The sequence below is a fragment of the Taudactylus pleione genome, unplaced genomic scaffold (assembly GCF_031769625.1).
Source record: "Taudactylus pleione unplaced genomic scaffold, aTauple2 ptg000447l, whole genome shotgun sequence".
In the NCBI taxonomy this organism is placed as follows: domain Eukaryota; kingdom Metazoa; phylum Chordata; class Amphibia; order Anura; family Myobatrachidae; genus Taudactylus; species Taudactylus pleione.
In genome coordinates this window covers 3,152,501-3,169,744 of record NW_028284849.1, presented here as the reverse complement: position 1 = coordinate 3,169,744, position 17,244 = coordinate 3,152,501, and the positions used below count along the sequence as shown (strand labels likewise).

The 17,244-nt window shown below is 40.5% G+C and overlaps 1 protein-coding gene across 1 annotated transcript in view; it reads left to right on the top strand.

Moving 5' to 3' along the window:
- Positions 1–16,423, top strand: part of JPH3 (junctophilin 3) — a 165,061-nt gene extending 148,638 nt beyond the window's left edge. The window contains exon 5 of the mRNA XM_088448014.1: positions 13,929–16,423. Coding sequence (XP_088304140.1) covers positions 13,929–14,009 — 81 coding nt within the window. The 3' untranslated portion in view covers positions 14,010–16,423. The remainder of the gene's footprint in view (positions 1–13,928) is intronic.
- The last annotated feature ends 821 nt before the right edge of the window (positions 16,424–17,244 follow it).

The following is a 17,244-nucleotide window of genomic DNA, read 5'->3' as shown; positions in this document are numbered from 1 at the left end:
CATATCACTTATCTAGTGTTATATGTTTCTAATATTTTATATACAGTATCACTTATCTAGTTTTATGTACATTAATACTTTCCTATGGCTATATTACCAGTGGCGCATTTCTAGGGCTCTATGTACAGTAGCACTTATATAGTGCCGTTATGTACAGTAACACTTATCTAGCGCCATTGCTATAGTACCACTTATCTAGCGCCATTGCTATAGTAACACTTATCTAGCGCCATTGCTATAGTAACACTTATCTAGCGCCATTGCTGTAGTACCACTTATCTAGCGCCGTAGCTATAGTAGCATTTATCTAGCGCCATTGCTATAGTAACACTTATCTAGCGCCATTGCTATAGTACCACTTATCTAGCACCGTAGCTATAGTAACACTTATCTAGCGCCATAGCTATAGTAGCATTTATCTAGCGCCATTGCTATAGTAACACTTATCTAGCGCCATTGCTATAGTACCACTTATCTAGCACCGTAGCTATAGTAACACTTATCTAGCGCCGTAGCCATAGTACCACTTATCTAGCGCCATTGCCATAGTACCACTTATCTAGCGCCATTGCTATAGTACCACTTATCTAGCGTCATTGCTATAGTACCACTTATCTAGCGCCATAGCTATAGTACCACTTATCTAGCGCCATAGCTATAGTACCACTTATCTAGCGCCATAGCTATAGTACCACTTATCTAGCGCCATAGCTATAGTACCACTTATCTAGCGCCATAGCTAGAGTAACACTTATCTAGCGCCATTGCTATAGTACCACTTATCTAGCGCCATTGCTATAGTACCACTTATCTAGCGCCATTGCTATAGTACCACTTATCTAGCGCCATTGCTATAGTACCACTTATCTAGCGCCATTGCTATAGTACCACTTATCTAGCGCCATAGCTATAGTACCACTTATCTAGCGCCATAGCTATAGTACCACTTATCTAGCGCCATAGCTATAGTACCACTTATCTAGCGCCATAGCTATAGTACCACTTATCTAGCGCCATAGCTATAGTACCACTTATCTAGCGCCATAGCTATAGTACCACTTATCTAGCGCCATAGCTATAGTACCACTTATCTAGCGCCATAGCTATAGTACCACTTATCTAGCGCCATAGCTATAGTACCACTTATCTAGCGCCATAGCTATAGTACCACTTATCTAGCGCCATAGCTATAGTACCACTTATCTAGCGCCATAGCTATAGTACCACTTATCTAGCGCCATAGCTATAGTACCACTTATCTAGCGCCATAGCTATAGTACCACTTATCTAGCGCCATAGCTATAGTACCACTTATCTAGCGCCATAGCTATAGTACCACTTATCTAGCGCCATAGCTATAGTACCACTTATTGAGTGTTATATTCGGATTCACTTATCTAGCTCTGTATGTACAGTAGCACTTACCTAGTGTTGTTGTATGTACCAGTGGATTGATTCAGCCATGGTATAATATACCAGATTATGCGCTGTAGGGAATCCATATGATAATGAAGCACATGATGGTGATTATATATAAAATTTAAAGGGTATACAGTCAGGAAACCGACGGTCGAAATGCCGACTGCCGGCTTCCCGACTGTGCAATACCGACAGGGGACTAATGATAGGCGTTGAAATCCCGACGCCTATCATTATTCCTACGTCGGGAGCCCGATGCCCGACATACCGAACGAAGGTAAGCCAGGCAGCGGGCGCAGACAGCCACGTGGGGGTGGTTAAGTTGGGGGCTCCTGGAGAGGGCTTAGGGGCCCCCCCCGGAGGGTTAGGTTAGAAGGGGGCGTTAGGGTTAGGCACCTCCCCGTGAGGGTTAGGTTTAGGCTGCGGGGACGGGGGGGTAAGGTTTAGGCACTTACGTGGGGGGGTTAGGGTTAGGCACTGGGGGGAGGTTAGGGTTAGGCAACCCTAAGGGAGGGTTAGGGTTAGCGGGGGAGAGGTTTAGTTATACTTACCTTAATTACCTGTCGGAATCTTCACTGTTGCAGGTCTTCCGGCGTTGGGATTTGAACCGCCGGACATACCAATCCCTATTTAAAGTTCAACAGTCACTGTTCTTGCCACCAGGATGATAAGTGTTGGCAGCTTATTTTGATTTTTACAACTAGAATCTTAGTTTGCAATATACTATATTTTAGGTGTTCTTTTCACACAATAAAACATTAGGTCTGTTAACCCAACTGCTAATTTTACCAGGTGACTAACCCTCTAATAGAGTAACAATGTATAATTGGAGTGCGTGGTCTGGAACCTGACATTAGAGATGTGGGGCCCACTGGGGATTTCCCCAGTATCCCTGTAGGCCAGTCTGATCTTGAAAAACCACTTATCTAGGTCTTATTGTGTAGTAGCACTTATCTAGGTCTTATTGTGTAGTAGCACTTATCTAGGTCTTATTGTGTAGCAGCACTTATCTAGGTCTTATTGTGTAGCAGCACTTATCTAGCTCTTATTGTGTAGCAGCACTTATCTAGACTCTTAATGTGTAGTAGCACTTATCTAGACTCTTAATGTGTAGTAGCACTTATCTAGCTCTTATTGTGTAGTAGCACTTATCTAGCTCTTATTGTGTAGTAGCACTTATCTAGCTCTTATTGTGTAGTAGCACTTATCTAGCTCTTATTGTGTAGTCGGCACTTATCTAGCTCTTATAGTGTAGTAGCACTTATCTAGGTCTTATTGTGTAGTAGCACTTATCTAGGTCTTATTGGGTAGTAGCACTTATCTAGGTCTTATTGTGTAGCAGCACTTATCTAGCTCTAATTGTGTAGTAGCAGTTACCTAGGTCTTATTGTGTAGCAGCACTTATATAGCTCTAATTGTGTAGTAGCACTTATCTAGGTCTTATTGTGTAGTAGCACTTATCTATCTCTTATTGTGTAGTAGCACTTATCTAGGTCTTATTGTGTAGTAGCACTTATCTAGGTCTTATTGTGTATAGCACTTATCTAGGTCTTATTGTGTAGTAGCACTTATCTAGGTCTTATTGTGTAGTAGCACTTATCTAGGTCTTATTGGGTAGTAGCACTTATCTAGGTCTTATTGTGTAGCAGCACTTATCTAGCTCTAATTGTGTAGTAGCAGTTACCTAGGTCTTATTGTGTAGCAGCACTTATCTAGCTCTAATTGTGTAGTAGCACTTATCTAGGTCTTATTGTGTAGTAGCACTTATCTAGCTCTTATTGTGTAGTAGCACTTATCTATCTCTTATTGTGTAGTAGCACTTATCTAGGTCTTATTGTGTAGTAGCACTTATCTAGGTCTTATTGGGTAGTAGCACTTATCTAGGTCTTATTGTGTAGCAGCACTTATCTAGCTCTAATTGTGTAGTAGCACTTACCTAGGTCTTATTGTGTAGCAGCACTTATCTAGCTCTAATTATGTAGCAGCACTTATTTAGGTCTTACTGTGTAGCAGCACTTATCTAGCTCTAATTGTGTAGTAGCAGTTACCTAGGTCTTATTGTGTAGCAGCACTTATCTAGCTCTAATTGTGTAGCAGCACTTATCTAGGTCTTATTGTGTAGTAGCACTTATCTAGCTCTTATTGTGTAGTAGCACTTATCTATCTCTTATTGTGTAGCAGCACTTATCTAGGTCTTATTGTGTAGTAGCACTTATCTAGGTCTTATTTCGTAGTAGCACTTATCTAGCTCTTATAGTGTAGTAGCACTTATCTAGCTCTTATAGTGTAGTAGCACTTATCTAGCTCTTATAGTGTAGTAGCACTTATCTAGACTCTTAATGTGTAGTAGCACTTATCTAGGTCTTATTGTGTAGTAGCACTTATCTAGGTCTTATTGGGTAGTAGCACTTATCTAGGTCTTATTGTGTAGCAGCACTTATCTAGCTCTAATTGTGTAGTAGCAGTTACCTAGGTCTTATTGTGTAGCAGCACTTATCTAGCTCTAATTGTGTAGTAGCACTTATCTAGGTCTTATTGTGTAGTAGCACTTATCTATCTCTTATTGTGTAGTAGCACTTATCTAGGTCTTATTGTGTAGTAGCACTTATCTAGGTCTTATTGGGTAGTAGCACTTATCTAGGTCTTATTGGGTAGCAGCACTTATCTAGCTCTAATTGTGTAGTAGCACTTACCTAGGTCTTATTGTGTAGCAGCACTTATCTAGCTCTAATTATGTAGCAGCACTTATTTAGGTCTTACTGTGTAGCAGCACTTATCTAGCTCTAATTGTGTAGCAGCACTTATCTAGCTCTTATTGTGTAGCAGCACTTATCTAGCTCTTATTGTGTAGCAGCACTTATCTAGCTCTTATTGTGTAGCAGCACTTATCTAGCTCTTATTGTGTAGCAGCACTTATCTAGGTCTTATTGTGTAGCACCACTTATCTAGCTCTAATTGTGTAGTAGCAGTTACCTAGGTCTTATTGTGTAGCAGCACTTATCTAGCTCTAATTGTGTAGTAGCACTTATCTAGGTCTTATTGTGTAGTAGCACTTATCTAGCTCTTATTGTGTAGTAGCACTTATCTATCTCTTATTGTGTAGTAGCACTTATCTAGGTCTTATTGTGTAGTAGCACTTATCTAGGTCTTATTGGGTAGTAGCACTTATCTAGGTCTTATTGTGTAGCAGCACTTATCTAGCTCTAATTGTGTAGTAGCAGTTACCTAGGTCTTATTGTGTAGCAGCACTTATCTAGCTCTAATTGTGTAGCAGCACTTATTTAGGTCTTACTGTGTAGCAGCACTTATCTAGCTCTTATTGTGTAGTAGCACTTATCTATCTCTTATTGTGTAGCAGCACTTATCTAGGTCTTATTGTGTAGTAGCACTTATCTAGGTCTTATTTCGTAGTAGCACTTATCTAGCTCTTATAGTGTAGTAGCACTTATCTAGCTCTTATAGTGTAGTAGCACTTATCTAGACTCTTAATGTGTAGTAGCACTTATCTAGGTCTTATTGTGTAGTAGCACTTATCTAGGTCTTATTGGGTAGTAGCACTTATCTAGGTCTTATTGTGTAGCAGCACTTATCTAGCTCTAATTGTGTAGTAGCAGTTACCTAGGTCTTATTGTGTAGCAGCACTTATCTAGCTCTAATTGTGTAGTAGCACTTATCTAGGTCTTATTGTGTAGTAGCACTTATCTAGCTCTTATTGTGTAGTAGCACTTATCTATCTCTTATTGTGTAGTAGCACTTATCTAGGTCTTATTGTGTAGTAGCACTTATCTAGGTCTTATTGGGTAGTAGCACTTATCTAGGTCTTATTGGGTAGCAGCACTTATCTAGCTCTAATTGTGTAGTAGCACTTACCTAGGTCTTATTGTGTAGCAGCACTTATCTAGCTCTAATTATGTAGCAGCACTTATTTAGGTCTTACTGTGTAGCAGCACTTATCTAGCTCTAATTGTGTAGCAGCACTTATCTAGCTCTTATTGTGTAGCAGCACTTATCTAGCTCTAATTGTGTAGCAGCACTTATCTAGCTCTTATTGTGTAGCAGCACTTATCTAGCTCTTATTGTGTAGCAGCACTTATCTAGCTCTTATTGTGTAGCAGCACTTATCTAGGTCTTATTGTGTAGTAGCACTTATCTAGCTCTAATTGTGTAGTAGCACTTATCCAGGTCTTATTGTGTAGTAGCACTTATCCAGGTCTTATTGTGTAGTAGCACTTATCCAGCTCTTATTGTGTAGCAGCACTTATCTAGCTCTTATTGTGTAGCAGCACTTATCTAGCTCTAATTGTGTAGCAGCACTTATCTAGGTCTTATTGTGTAGCAGCACTTATCTAGCTCTAATTGTGTAGTAGCACTTATTTAGCTCTTATTGTGTAGTAGCACTTATCTAGCTCTTATTGTGTAGCAGCACTTATCTAGCTCTTATTGTGTAGCAGCACTTATCTAGCTCTAATTGTGTAGCAGCACTTATCTAGCTCTTATTGTGTAGTAGCACTTATCTAGCTCTAATTGTGTAGCAGCACTTATCTAGCTCTTATTGTGTAGTAGCACTTATCTAGCTCTTATTGTGTAGTAGCACTTATCTAGGTCTTATTGTGTAGTAGCACTTATCTAGGTCTTATTGTGTAGTAGCACTTATCTAGGTCTTATTGTGTAGCAGCACTTATCTAGCTCTAATTGTGTAGTAGCAGTTACCTAGGTCTTGTTGTGTAGCAGCACTTATCTAGCTCTTATTGTGTAGTAGCACTTACCTAGCTCTTATTGTGTAGCAGCACTTATCTAGGTCTTATTGGGTAGCAGCACTTATCTAGCTCTAATTATGTAGTAGCACTTATTTAGGTCTTACTGTGTAGCAGCACTTATCTAGCTCTAATTGTGTAGCAGCACTTATCTAGCTCTTATTGTGTAGCAGCACTTATCTAGCTCTTATTGTGTAGCAGCACTTATCTAGGTCTTATTGTGTAGTAGCACTTATCTAGGTCTTATTGGGTAGTAGCACTTATCTAGGTCTTATTGGGTAGCAGCACTTATCTAGCTCTAATTGTGTAGTAGCAGTTACCTAGGTCTTATTGTGTAGCAGCACTTATCTAGCTCTAATTGTGTAGTAGCACTTATCTAGGTCTTATTGTGTAGTAGCACTTATCTATCTCTTATTGTGTAGTAGCACTTATCTAGGTCTTATTGTGTAGTAGCACTTATCTAGGTCTTATTGTGTATAGCACTTATCTAGGTCTTATTGTGTAGTAGCACTTATCTAGGTCTTATTGTGTAGTAGCACTTATCTAGGTCTTATTGGGTAGTAGCACTTATCTAGGTCTTATTGTGTAGCAGCACTTATCTAGCTCTAATTGTGTAGTAGCAGTTACCTAGGTCTTATTGTGTAGCAGCACTTATCTAGCTCTAATTGTGTAGTAGCACTTATCTAGGTCTTATTGTGTAGTAGCACTTATCTAGCTCTTATTGTGTAGTAGCACTTATCTATCTCTTATTGTGTAGTAGCACTTATCTAGGTCTTATTGTGTAGTAGCACTTATCTAGGTCTTATTGGGTAGTAGCACTTATCTAGGTCTTATTGTGTAGTAGCACTTATCTAGGTCTTATTGTGTAGCAGCACTTATCTAGCTCTAATTGTGTAGTAGCACTTACCTAGGTCTTATTGTGTAGCAGCACTTATCTAGCTCTAATTATGTAGCAGCACTTATTTAGGTCTTACTGTGTAGCAGCACTTATCTAGCTCTAATTGTGTAGTAGCAGTTACCTAGGTCTTATTGTGTAGCAGCACTTATCTAGCTCTAATTGTGTAGCAGCACTTATCTAGGTCTTATTGTGTAGTAGCACTTATCTAGCTCTTATTGTGTAGTAGCACTTATCTATCTCTTATTGTGTAGCAGCACTTATCTAGGTCTTATTGTGTAGTAGCACTTATCTAGGTCTTATTTCGTAGTAGCACTTATCTAGCTCTTATAGTGTAGTAGCACTTATCTAGCTCTTATAGTGTAGTAGCACTTATCTAGACTCTTAATGTGTAGTAGCACTTATCTAGGTCTTATTGTGTAGCAGCACTTATCTAGCTCTAATTGTGTAGTAGCAGTTACCTAGGTCTTATTGTGTAGCAGCACTTATCTAGCTCTAATTGTGTAGTAGCACTTATCTAGGTCTTATTGTGTAGTAGCACTTATCTATCTCTTATTGTGTAGTAGCACTTATCTAGGTCTTATTGTGTAGTAGCACTTATCTAGGTCTTATTGGGTAGTAGCACTTATCTAGGTCTTATTGGGTAGCAGCACTTATCTAGCTCTAATTGTGTAGTAGCACTTACCTAGGTCTTATTGTGTAGCAGCACTTATCTAGCTCTAATTATGTAGCAGCACTTATTTAGGTCTTACTGTGTAGCAGCACTTATCTAGCTCTAATTGTGTAGCAGCACTTATCTAGCTCTTATTGTGTAGCAGCACTTATCTAGCTCTTATTGTGTAGCAGCACTTATCTAGCTCTAATTGTGTAGCAGCACTTATCTAGCTCTTATTGTGTAGCAGCACTTATCTAGCTCTTATTGTGTAGCAGCACTTATCTAGGTCTTATTGTGTAGCAGCACTTATCTAGCTCTAATTGTGTAGTAGCAGTTACCTAGGTCTTATTGTGTAGCAGCACTTATCTAGCTCTAATTGTGTAGTAGCACTTATCTAGGTCTTATTGTGTAGTAGCACTTATCTAGCTCTTATTGTGTAGTAGCACTTATCTATCTCTTATTGTGTAGTAGCACTTATCTAGGTCTTATTGTGTAGTAGCACTTATCTAGGTCTTATTGGGTAGTAGCACTTATCTAGGTCTTATTGTGTAGCAGCACTTATCTAGCTCTAATTGTGTAGTAGCACTTACCTAGGTCTTATTGTGTAGCAGCACTTATCTAGCTCTAATTATGTAGCAGCACTTATTTAGGTCTTACTGTGTAGCAGCACTTATCTAGCTCTAATTGTGTAGTAGCAGTTACCTAGGTCTTATTGTGTAGCAGCACTTATCTAGCTCTAATTGTGTAGCAGCACTTATCTAGGTCTTATTGTGTAGTAGCACTTATCTAGCTCTTATTGTGTAGTAGCACTTATCTATCTCTTATTGTGTAGCAGCACTTATCTAGGTCTTATTGTGTAGTAGCACTTATCTAGGTCTTATTTCGTAGTAGCACTTATCTAGCTCTTATAGTGTAGTAGCACTTATCTAGCTCTTATAGTGTAGTAGCACTTATCTAGACTCTTAATGTGTAGTAGCACTTATCTAGGTCTTATTGTGTAGTAGCACTTATCTAGGTCTTATTGGGTAGTAGCACTTATCTAGGTCTTATTGTGTAGCAGCACTTATCTAGCTCTAATTGTGTAGTAGCAGTTACCTAGGTCTTATTGTGTAGCAGCACTTATCTAGCTCTAATTGTGTAGTAGCACTTATCTAGGTCTTATTGTGTAGTAGCACTTATCTAGCTCTTATTGTGTAGTAGCACTTATCTATCTCTTATTGTGTAGTAGCACTTATCTAGGTCTTATTGTGTAGTAGCACTTATCTAGGTCTTATTGGGTAGTAGCACTTATCTAGGTCTTATTGGGTAGCAGCACTTATCTAGCTCTAATTGTGTAGTAGCACTTACCTAGGTCTTATTGTGTAGCAGCACTTATCTAGCTCTAATTATGTAGCAGCACTTATTTAGGTCTTACTGTGTAGCAGCACTTATCTAGCTCTAATTGTGTAGCAGCACTTATCTAGCTCTTATTGTGTAGCAGCACTTATCTAGCTCTAATTGTGTAGCAGCACTTATCTAGCTCTTATTGTGTAGCAGCACTTATCTAGCTCTTATTGTGTAGCAGCACTTATCTAGCTCTTATTGTGTAGCAGCACTTATCTAGCTCTTATTGTGTAGCAGCACTTATCTAGGTCTTATTGTGTAGTAGCACTTATCTAGCTCTAATTGTGTAGTAGCACTTATCCAGGTCTTATTGTGTAGTAGCACTTATCCAGCTCTTATTGTGTAGTAGCACTTATCCAGCTCTTATTGTGTAGCAGCACTTATCTAGCTCTTATTGTGTAGCAGCACTTATCTAGCTCTAATTGTGTAGCAGCACTTATCTAGGTCTTATTGTGTAGCAGCACTTATCTAGCTCTAATTGTGTAGTAGCACTTATTTAGGTCTTATTGTGTAGTAGCACTTATCTAGCTCTTATTGTGTAGTAGCACTTATCTAGCTCTTATTGTGTAGCAGCACTTATCTAGCTCTTATTGTGTAGCAGCACTTATCTAGCTCTAATTGTGTAGCAGCACTTATCTAGCTCTTATTGTGTAGTAGCACTTATCTAGCTCTAATTGTGTAGCAGCACTTATCTAGCTCTTATTGTGTAGTAGCACTTATCTAGGTCTTATTGTGTAGTAGCACTTATCTAGGTCTTATTGTGTAGTAGCACTTATCTAGGTCTTATTGTGTAGTAGCACTTATCTAGGTCTTATTGTGTAGCAGCACTTATCTAGCTCTAATTGTGTAGTAGCAGTTACCTAGGTCTTGTTGTGTAGCAGCACTTATCTAGCTCTTATTGTGTAGTAGCACTTACCTAGCTCTTATTGTGTAGCAGCACTTATCTAGGTCTTATTGGGTAGCAGCACTTATCTAGCTCTAATTATGTAGTAGCACTTATTTAGGTCTTACTGTGTAGCAGCACTTATCTAGCTCTAATTGTGTAGCAGCACTTATCTAGCTCTTATTGTGTAGCAGCACTTATCTAGCTCTTATTGTGTAGCAGCACTTATCTAGCTCTAATTGTGTAGCAGCACTTATCTAGGTCTGATTGTGTAGTAGCACTTATCTAGCTCTTATTGTGTAGTAGCACTTATCTAGCTCTAATTGTGTAGTAGCACTTATCTAGGTCTTATAGTGTAGTAGCACTTATCTAGGTCTTATTGTGTAGCAGCACTTATCTATCTCTTATTGTGTAGCAGCACTTATCTGGGTCTTATTGTGTAGTAGCACTTATCTGCTATATATGGTTTCACATATCTAGTGCTCTATGTAACATTGTCACTTATCTAGTGCGTATGTACAGTAGCACTTATCTAGGAAAATATGTACAGTATCACTTATCTAGGACAATATGTACAGTATCACTTATCTAGGACAATATGTACAGTAGCACTTATCTAGTGTTATATGTACATTAGCACTTATCTAGTAATATGTACAGTAGCTTTTATCTAGTGTTATATGTACAGTAGCATTTATCTAGTAATATGTACAGTAGCATTTGTCTAGTGCTATATACAGATTTTATCTAGTGTTATATGTACAGTAGCACTTAGCTAGTAATATGTTCAGTAGCATTTATCTAGTAATATGTACAGTAGCATTTGTCTAGTGCTATATACAGATTTTATCTAGTGTTATATGTACAGTAGCATTTATCTAGTAATATGTACAGTAGCATTTGTCTAGTGCTATATACAGATTTTATCTAGTGTTATATGTACATTAGCACTTATCTAGTGTTATATGTACAGTAGCATTTATCTAGTAATATGTACAGTAGCATTTGTCTAGTGCTATATACAGATTTTATCTAGTGTTATATGTACAGTAGCACTTAGCTAGTAATATGTTCAGTAGCATTTATCTAGTAATACGTACAGTAGCATTTATCCAGTGCTATATACAGCTTTTATCTAGTGTTATATGTACAGTAGCACTTATCTAGTAATGTGTAAGTACCACTTATCATTTGCTATATACAGCTTCTTATCTAGTAATATGTACAGTAGCACTTATCTGGGAACTTACTAGGAACGAATGAGAGCACCAGTTCTTAGTAAATTGATAGGCCACCCCCTAAGTACATAGGTACCCTATCCACTGTAACACAAGGAGAAATGTTCATTTGTAATACGTAAAGTGCCCGTCTCTTCGCCTTCATTATGACTGAGTGGAAGGAATACAGGTGACAGCGTTGTATTTTCCTGGTCAGCGGAGGATTCAACAATTGCAGCTTTCAGAACATTAAGTGACGGAAACGCTGCTGAAATCTGCAATCTCCGACTCACTACCTAGCCATTATCCGTGTCACCTTCACATCACTTGGCTTTGTTGTTTGGATCTTTTACTAAAAAAGTATAGTAATTCCGCTCTCTTTGTCTGTGGAGATGACCGCCTGTGCCAGGTATGCCCAATAGAAAGATTACCAAACCGGCAGAATAAAGCTGCCCGTTTTGTGGCATTTTGTGCTACAGTACAGTTAGCAGCTTATTGTAGAAATCATTACTGCAGCGCTGATTGTTTTCAATGGCTTACTTAGGATTGCATTACATACCATGTTATACTCAGGGCTGCAGGCTCGGTGTTTCTCTTCTAGGAATCATGTCTTCGATCCACTAGATTAGAATCTTATGCGATCCAGATCTTCAAAGTTCCACTTTTCCAACTCGTCTTCTTTGGCTATTTGCAGTAATCATTTAGAGCAGAGGTTCTCAACTCCGGCCCCTAAGTACCCCCCAACACGTCATGTTTTGTGAATATCTTTAGTCACGCACAGGTGAGTTCATCTAATGTGCTGGGTCACTAACTATCCTACCTGCTTACTCAGACAGAAATCCTCAAAACATGATGTTGGTGATACTTGCGGGTTGGAGTTAAGGGGTGTGGTATGAAAAATCGATATGCTGTAGAGCATCTTAGAAGCCATGAATAGCCCCAAAGCTCTCTCTCTTTTTCTCTCTATCTATCTATCTATCTATATATATATATATATATATATATATATATATATATATAGCCCACCCCCTCCTCGTCTCCCCTCCTTGCTCAATGCCCTTGACTTTGCTACCTACTTCACATCTAAAATTGATTCCATACGTCAGGACATCATATCCAACCAGTCCCCCAGCTCTCCACCTCCTCCTTTCCCAGATCACCCCTTCCAATCAACTTTACAAACTCTAACATCCTTCTCCCCTGTATCTGGAGAGGAAGTCATGGCCCTCATCCGGTCCTCCCCCCCCTTCCACCTCCCCCCTTGATCCTATCCCCTCCCGCCTCCGCTTCCTCTCTCTTTCTGCCTGCTCCCATCTTGCCCACCTCATTAACCTCTCCCTCTCATCAGGCACTGTTCCTTCTGCATTCAAGCATGCCGTTGTCTCCCCCATTCTTGAAAAACCTACCCTTGATCCTAACCTTTCTTTCTAACTAGCGAACCATCTCTCGCCTCCCTTTTGCCTCCAAACTCCTTGAGCAGATTGTCTACAAATGCCTTACCGATTTTCTTTCCTCCCACTCCCTCCTTGACCCTTTTCAGTCCGCCTTCCGTTCTCTCCACTCCTCTGAAACTGCCCTCACTAAAGTCAGCAATGACCTCCTTGCTGCCAAATCCAAGGGCCACTACTCTCTTCTCATTCTCCTTGATCTCTCTGCTGCTTTTGACACTGTGGACCACCCTCTCCTGCTGCATATCCTTCACTCCCTTGGTCTACGTGACACTGCCCTCTCTTGGCTGTCGTCCTACCTCTCTGACCGATCTTTCTCAGTTTCCTCTCATGACTCCTCTTCCCCCTCACAGCGTCTTACAGTAGGTGTTCCCCAAGGGCTCTCAAGACCCACTACTTCATCAAAGCCTTCCAGCTATCATTCTAACTCCCTGCTACATGCTCCTTCCTCCCCATCTACCCCATCTGTGTCACCCCTGTTTGTCTTCCCCTCCCTTTTAGAATGTAAGCTCTTACGAGCAGGGCCATCTACCCTCTTGTGCGTCTCCCTACTTTAGTTTCATCTACTTCTTACTCCCCTAACACTTGGCTGCCTATGCTCTGTTGCTTATCTGGGTGTTATGGTCGCTAATGTAGCAATATATATTATCCATGTCCTGCTCCTGTATTGTATTGTTCTGTAAGTCACTTGTCAACAACTTGTTTATGTACTGTGTAAGGTGCTGAGGAACATTTGTGGCGCCATATAAATGATAATAATAATATGTGGGGTACCCTTGTACCTGCCAGTTATCTATTCACTAGCACTGATCCTCACTGCTTCCACTACTGATTATTTCCATCATCCCATTGGAAACCCCGAATCACTAGGTGAACAGCCAATATCTTTTTGAATCTATCCATCATGTATTGTTTTGACTTTCCCAAGTTCATGTCCTGTGAAAAGAGAACTACTTATCCAATGAGCAATAGGATCTGCTGCCACCGACAGCGCCCGTACTCTTATATAGGGTTGGGGTCTTCTGCTTGGCAGCCTCCCTGATCTGAAAGAGGCTAAAGCAGCATACAAGGACCAACCATGTCAACGCTGACTTTGTGGGGCTTGGAAATGTAGGATACCTTGTATTTTAACTCATCAGTAGTTAAGCCAACCGAATCCACCCTTGGTGCCACTGTCCCTCTAACCCAAAGACAGCGAGTTCTTTCCCCCCTACTTATTATCTGCAGACTGGGATGTCCACTAACTTTTTTTTCTTTTTCTTTCTCATTTCCAGGGCTCCGCCCCCATCCTGGTAGTCATGGTGATTTTGCTGAACATCGGAGTCGCCATTTTGTTTATCCACTTTTTCATTTGACGGAACTGCTCCAAGGTTTGCAAAAAAAACAATAATAATAAAACCATTTAAAACAGAAAAGAAAAAAAAATTCTAGAACAATGGACGCTGCTTACGGAGCCAGGAATGCAACTGTGGCTCTGTCGTCGGCTGATGTTCTGATTGAGCCTCTGCATTTTAATACTCTTTATTTTAATTTTATCTTCTTTTTATGTTTTTCTTCCAAAGGAACAAGAATTAAGTTTGTATCACAGTTTGCCTTTTTCCCCCATGAGTAATGTCTTTTTCCTTTTTGTTTTCTCTTGGGGTATTTATTCCTTATTTTCGTGCTTGTTTGGCATGAGAGAATGCAAAAGATATTGAAATTTTTTTTTTTCCCTCCACCCTAGTCGGCCCTTTCCTGAAAGTTGTGTTAATCGTGTGTGATGGGTTTATACAACTAAAGACAAACACAAGAGACTTTTTCGATGGGTTGACCCACTTAAGTCACGGTATAACGGACCAACTATTGTCAGAGATTGTCCAGCCCTATACCCCCTGCTGTACTAATGGTTTCCATCACCGTCCGTCGCCATGTTGTTGGAGGAACACGCAGCGCCATGCCCGGTTGTTTATATAACGTACTACTTTAGTTGCCACATTTTAGTATACAGCTGCATTGTGTATTCATTCAACAGAGTGGAGTGTTTAGCTGCTAGTAAACTCATTGCACAATAATATCCTTTTCATTGGACAGAGATATTAATTAGAGCCCATTTGGGGAAAAAAACATAATCTTGTTCTATGTTCCATATGATCAGCTGGTTTGTTAGGGCTCAGCCATATATATGCACAGATAATATGGATGAATCTAACACGCTTTAGACGTATTTTGGAGATGTGTTTTTAACACATTTGCAAGGCCTCATTCGTGCGTATTGCTTTTACCGTCTCTGGTACCGGTAAGCGCACTTTAAGTCATACAAAATAGGTCATGAACTGTTGTAAAATTTAAAAATCAGCATTAAAACGACAGAGTCGCCCTCCATGCCTGTCTGTTATTACCCAGTCTTGTTTTATTGGGGTTTCGTTCCCAATTGTAAAGCGCAACGGAACGTATTTGCGCGATATATCAGCCACTGGTGGGAATGGTAAAGTGGATTCTTATTTTACCTATTTGTACTCTGCTTTTCTTATCGTACAAAAAGAGAAAAGGCAGAGAAGTGTGACTGAACCCCCGAGTGTTTGACGACTCTGATAGTTTCGACTGTTGCCCAAATTTATTTATATTCTTTACAATTGTTCAGAAACTGAGACATCATGAATCTTCAGTCATCTGCAGGGTTATAGCTCCGTCCAATGAAAGGGATCACACTGTGTTACAATGCAAAGTAATCTGACCACGGATAGGCTGGTGCGTCTGCCTCTCAACACTCATTGGCTGGGAACAGTGTCCCTCCTGCCACCACCATAAGATATAGAATATTATACTAAATATAGAATTTACAGAAACACAATGAGGCTTCCACTCTGCTGAATGAGCCCAGTGTGGCTGTTTTGTGCTTTCGGAGCCCTAAGATTGCATGTAATAGGTGCTATGATGAACAGACCATGCAATGTCAACAGCTAAGCTCAGCCAGGACCCTCATAGTTGCAGTGTGGTACCAGTGAGCCCCCACTACACGCACACGTGCAGATCAGCAAACTGGATTTCAGCGGAGAGGGAGAGATGTTTGTTATACAAATGTTACCCATTGATCATCCCCAATTGTACGTCCTTCTTCCTGTAGGAAAGCCACTGAGGATTCTTTAGATCCGGGCCAGCAAGGCCATTGCCTAAGGGCTCACCAGGATTGGGACACCCCATGCGAATTGTCCTGCACTGGACTCAAAACACAGATGCTTTTTGGAAACTGAATAACTGATACATAGATTATCAGTTTACTAGGAAATAGAGATGTAATTGTGGAATGATGCACTTTGTCCCTCGGTGAGGTTACTGGTTCTTATAAAGGATAGATGTTGGCTAAACCCTCAATCTGGCTTCCTCACGTGTGATTGGTCGGCTGTTAAAGGAACATTGGAGATACTATAAAATCCTGTCCCTAACAAACAGATGCTTAGTACTCCTATCTAGTGCAGGTTATCCCCGACATCAAAAGCATCACATTTATTTCATAGCCGGGTATGGCGGGTTAGGGACAAGGTGGTAAGTGGGTACGGCGCGGCTCGTAACCATCATCCACTTGTGGGTACAGCATGTCTTCTCTTTGCACAATATATGCAGACTCAAACTGTTCCTGTACAGAATTCCTTTGGCAATGGCCGTCAGAAGAGAAAAACAAAAATGATGTATTCTTTTATATGTCCCTGGACTCTCATTTGTTGAAACTTATTTGTAACATGCCTGCTGCCCTCTCCCCCACTTCCTAATGATAAATATGCATATTCATTAAAGATTACGCATTCCTGTTTCAATTCCCTTGTGAAGGTTGGTGTATTGGAGGTTGTATCACATACAGAGTGCCCCTCTTCTCCCCCCTTGCAGGAGATGGGAGATAACCCTTTGTTTGCAGGTCCAGCCGAAGATCATCTTCAGACCGCAACTCTGCCAAGGTGCAATCCATCTTTACACTGTGATCTCTGCCAAGGTGCAATGGGGTGTACTATCATTTCTCCTCATCACACCAAGCCCATAACATTACACCTACAGGGACAGGACATGGGAATGTACTATCATTTCTCCTCATCACACCAAGCCCATAACCTTACACCTACAGGGACAGGACAGGGGGGTGTACTATCATTTCTCCTCATCACACCAAGCCCATAACCTTACACCTACAGGGACAGGACAGGGGAATGTACTATCATTTCTCCTCATCACACCAAGCCCATAACCTTACACCTACAGGGACAGGACATGGGGGTGTACCATCATTTCTCCTCATCACACCAAGCCCATAACCTTACACCTACAGGGACAGGACATGGGGGTGTACCATCATTTCTCCTCATCACACCAAGCCCATAACCTTACACCTACAGGGACAGGACATGGGGGTGTACCATCATTTCTCCTCATCACACCAAGCCCATAACCTTACACCTACAGGGACAAGACATGGGAATGTACTATCATTTCTCCTCATCACACCAAGCCCATAACCTTACACCTACAGGGACAAGACATGGGGGTGTACCATCATTTCTCCTCATCACACCAAGCCCATAACCTTACACCTACAGGGACAGGACATGGGGGTGTACCATCATT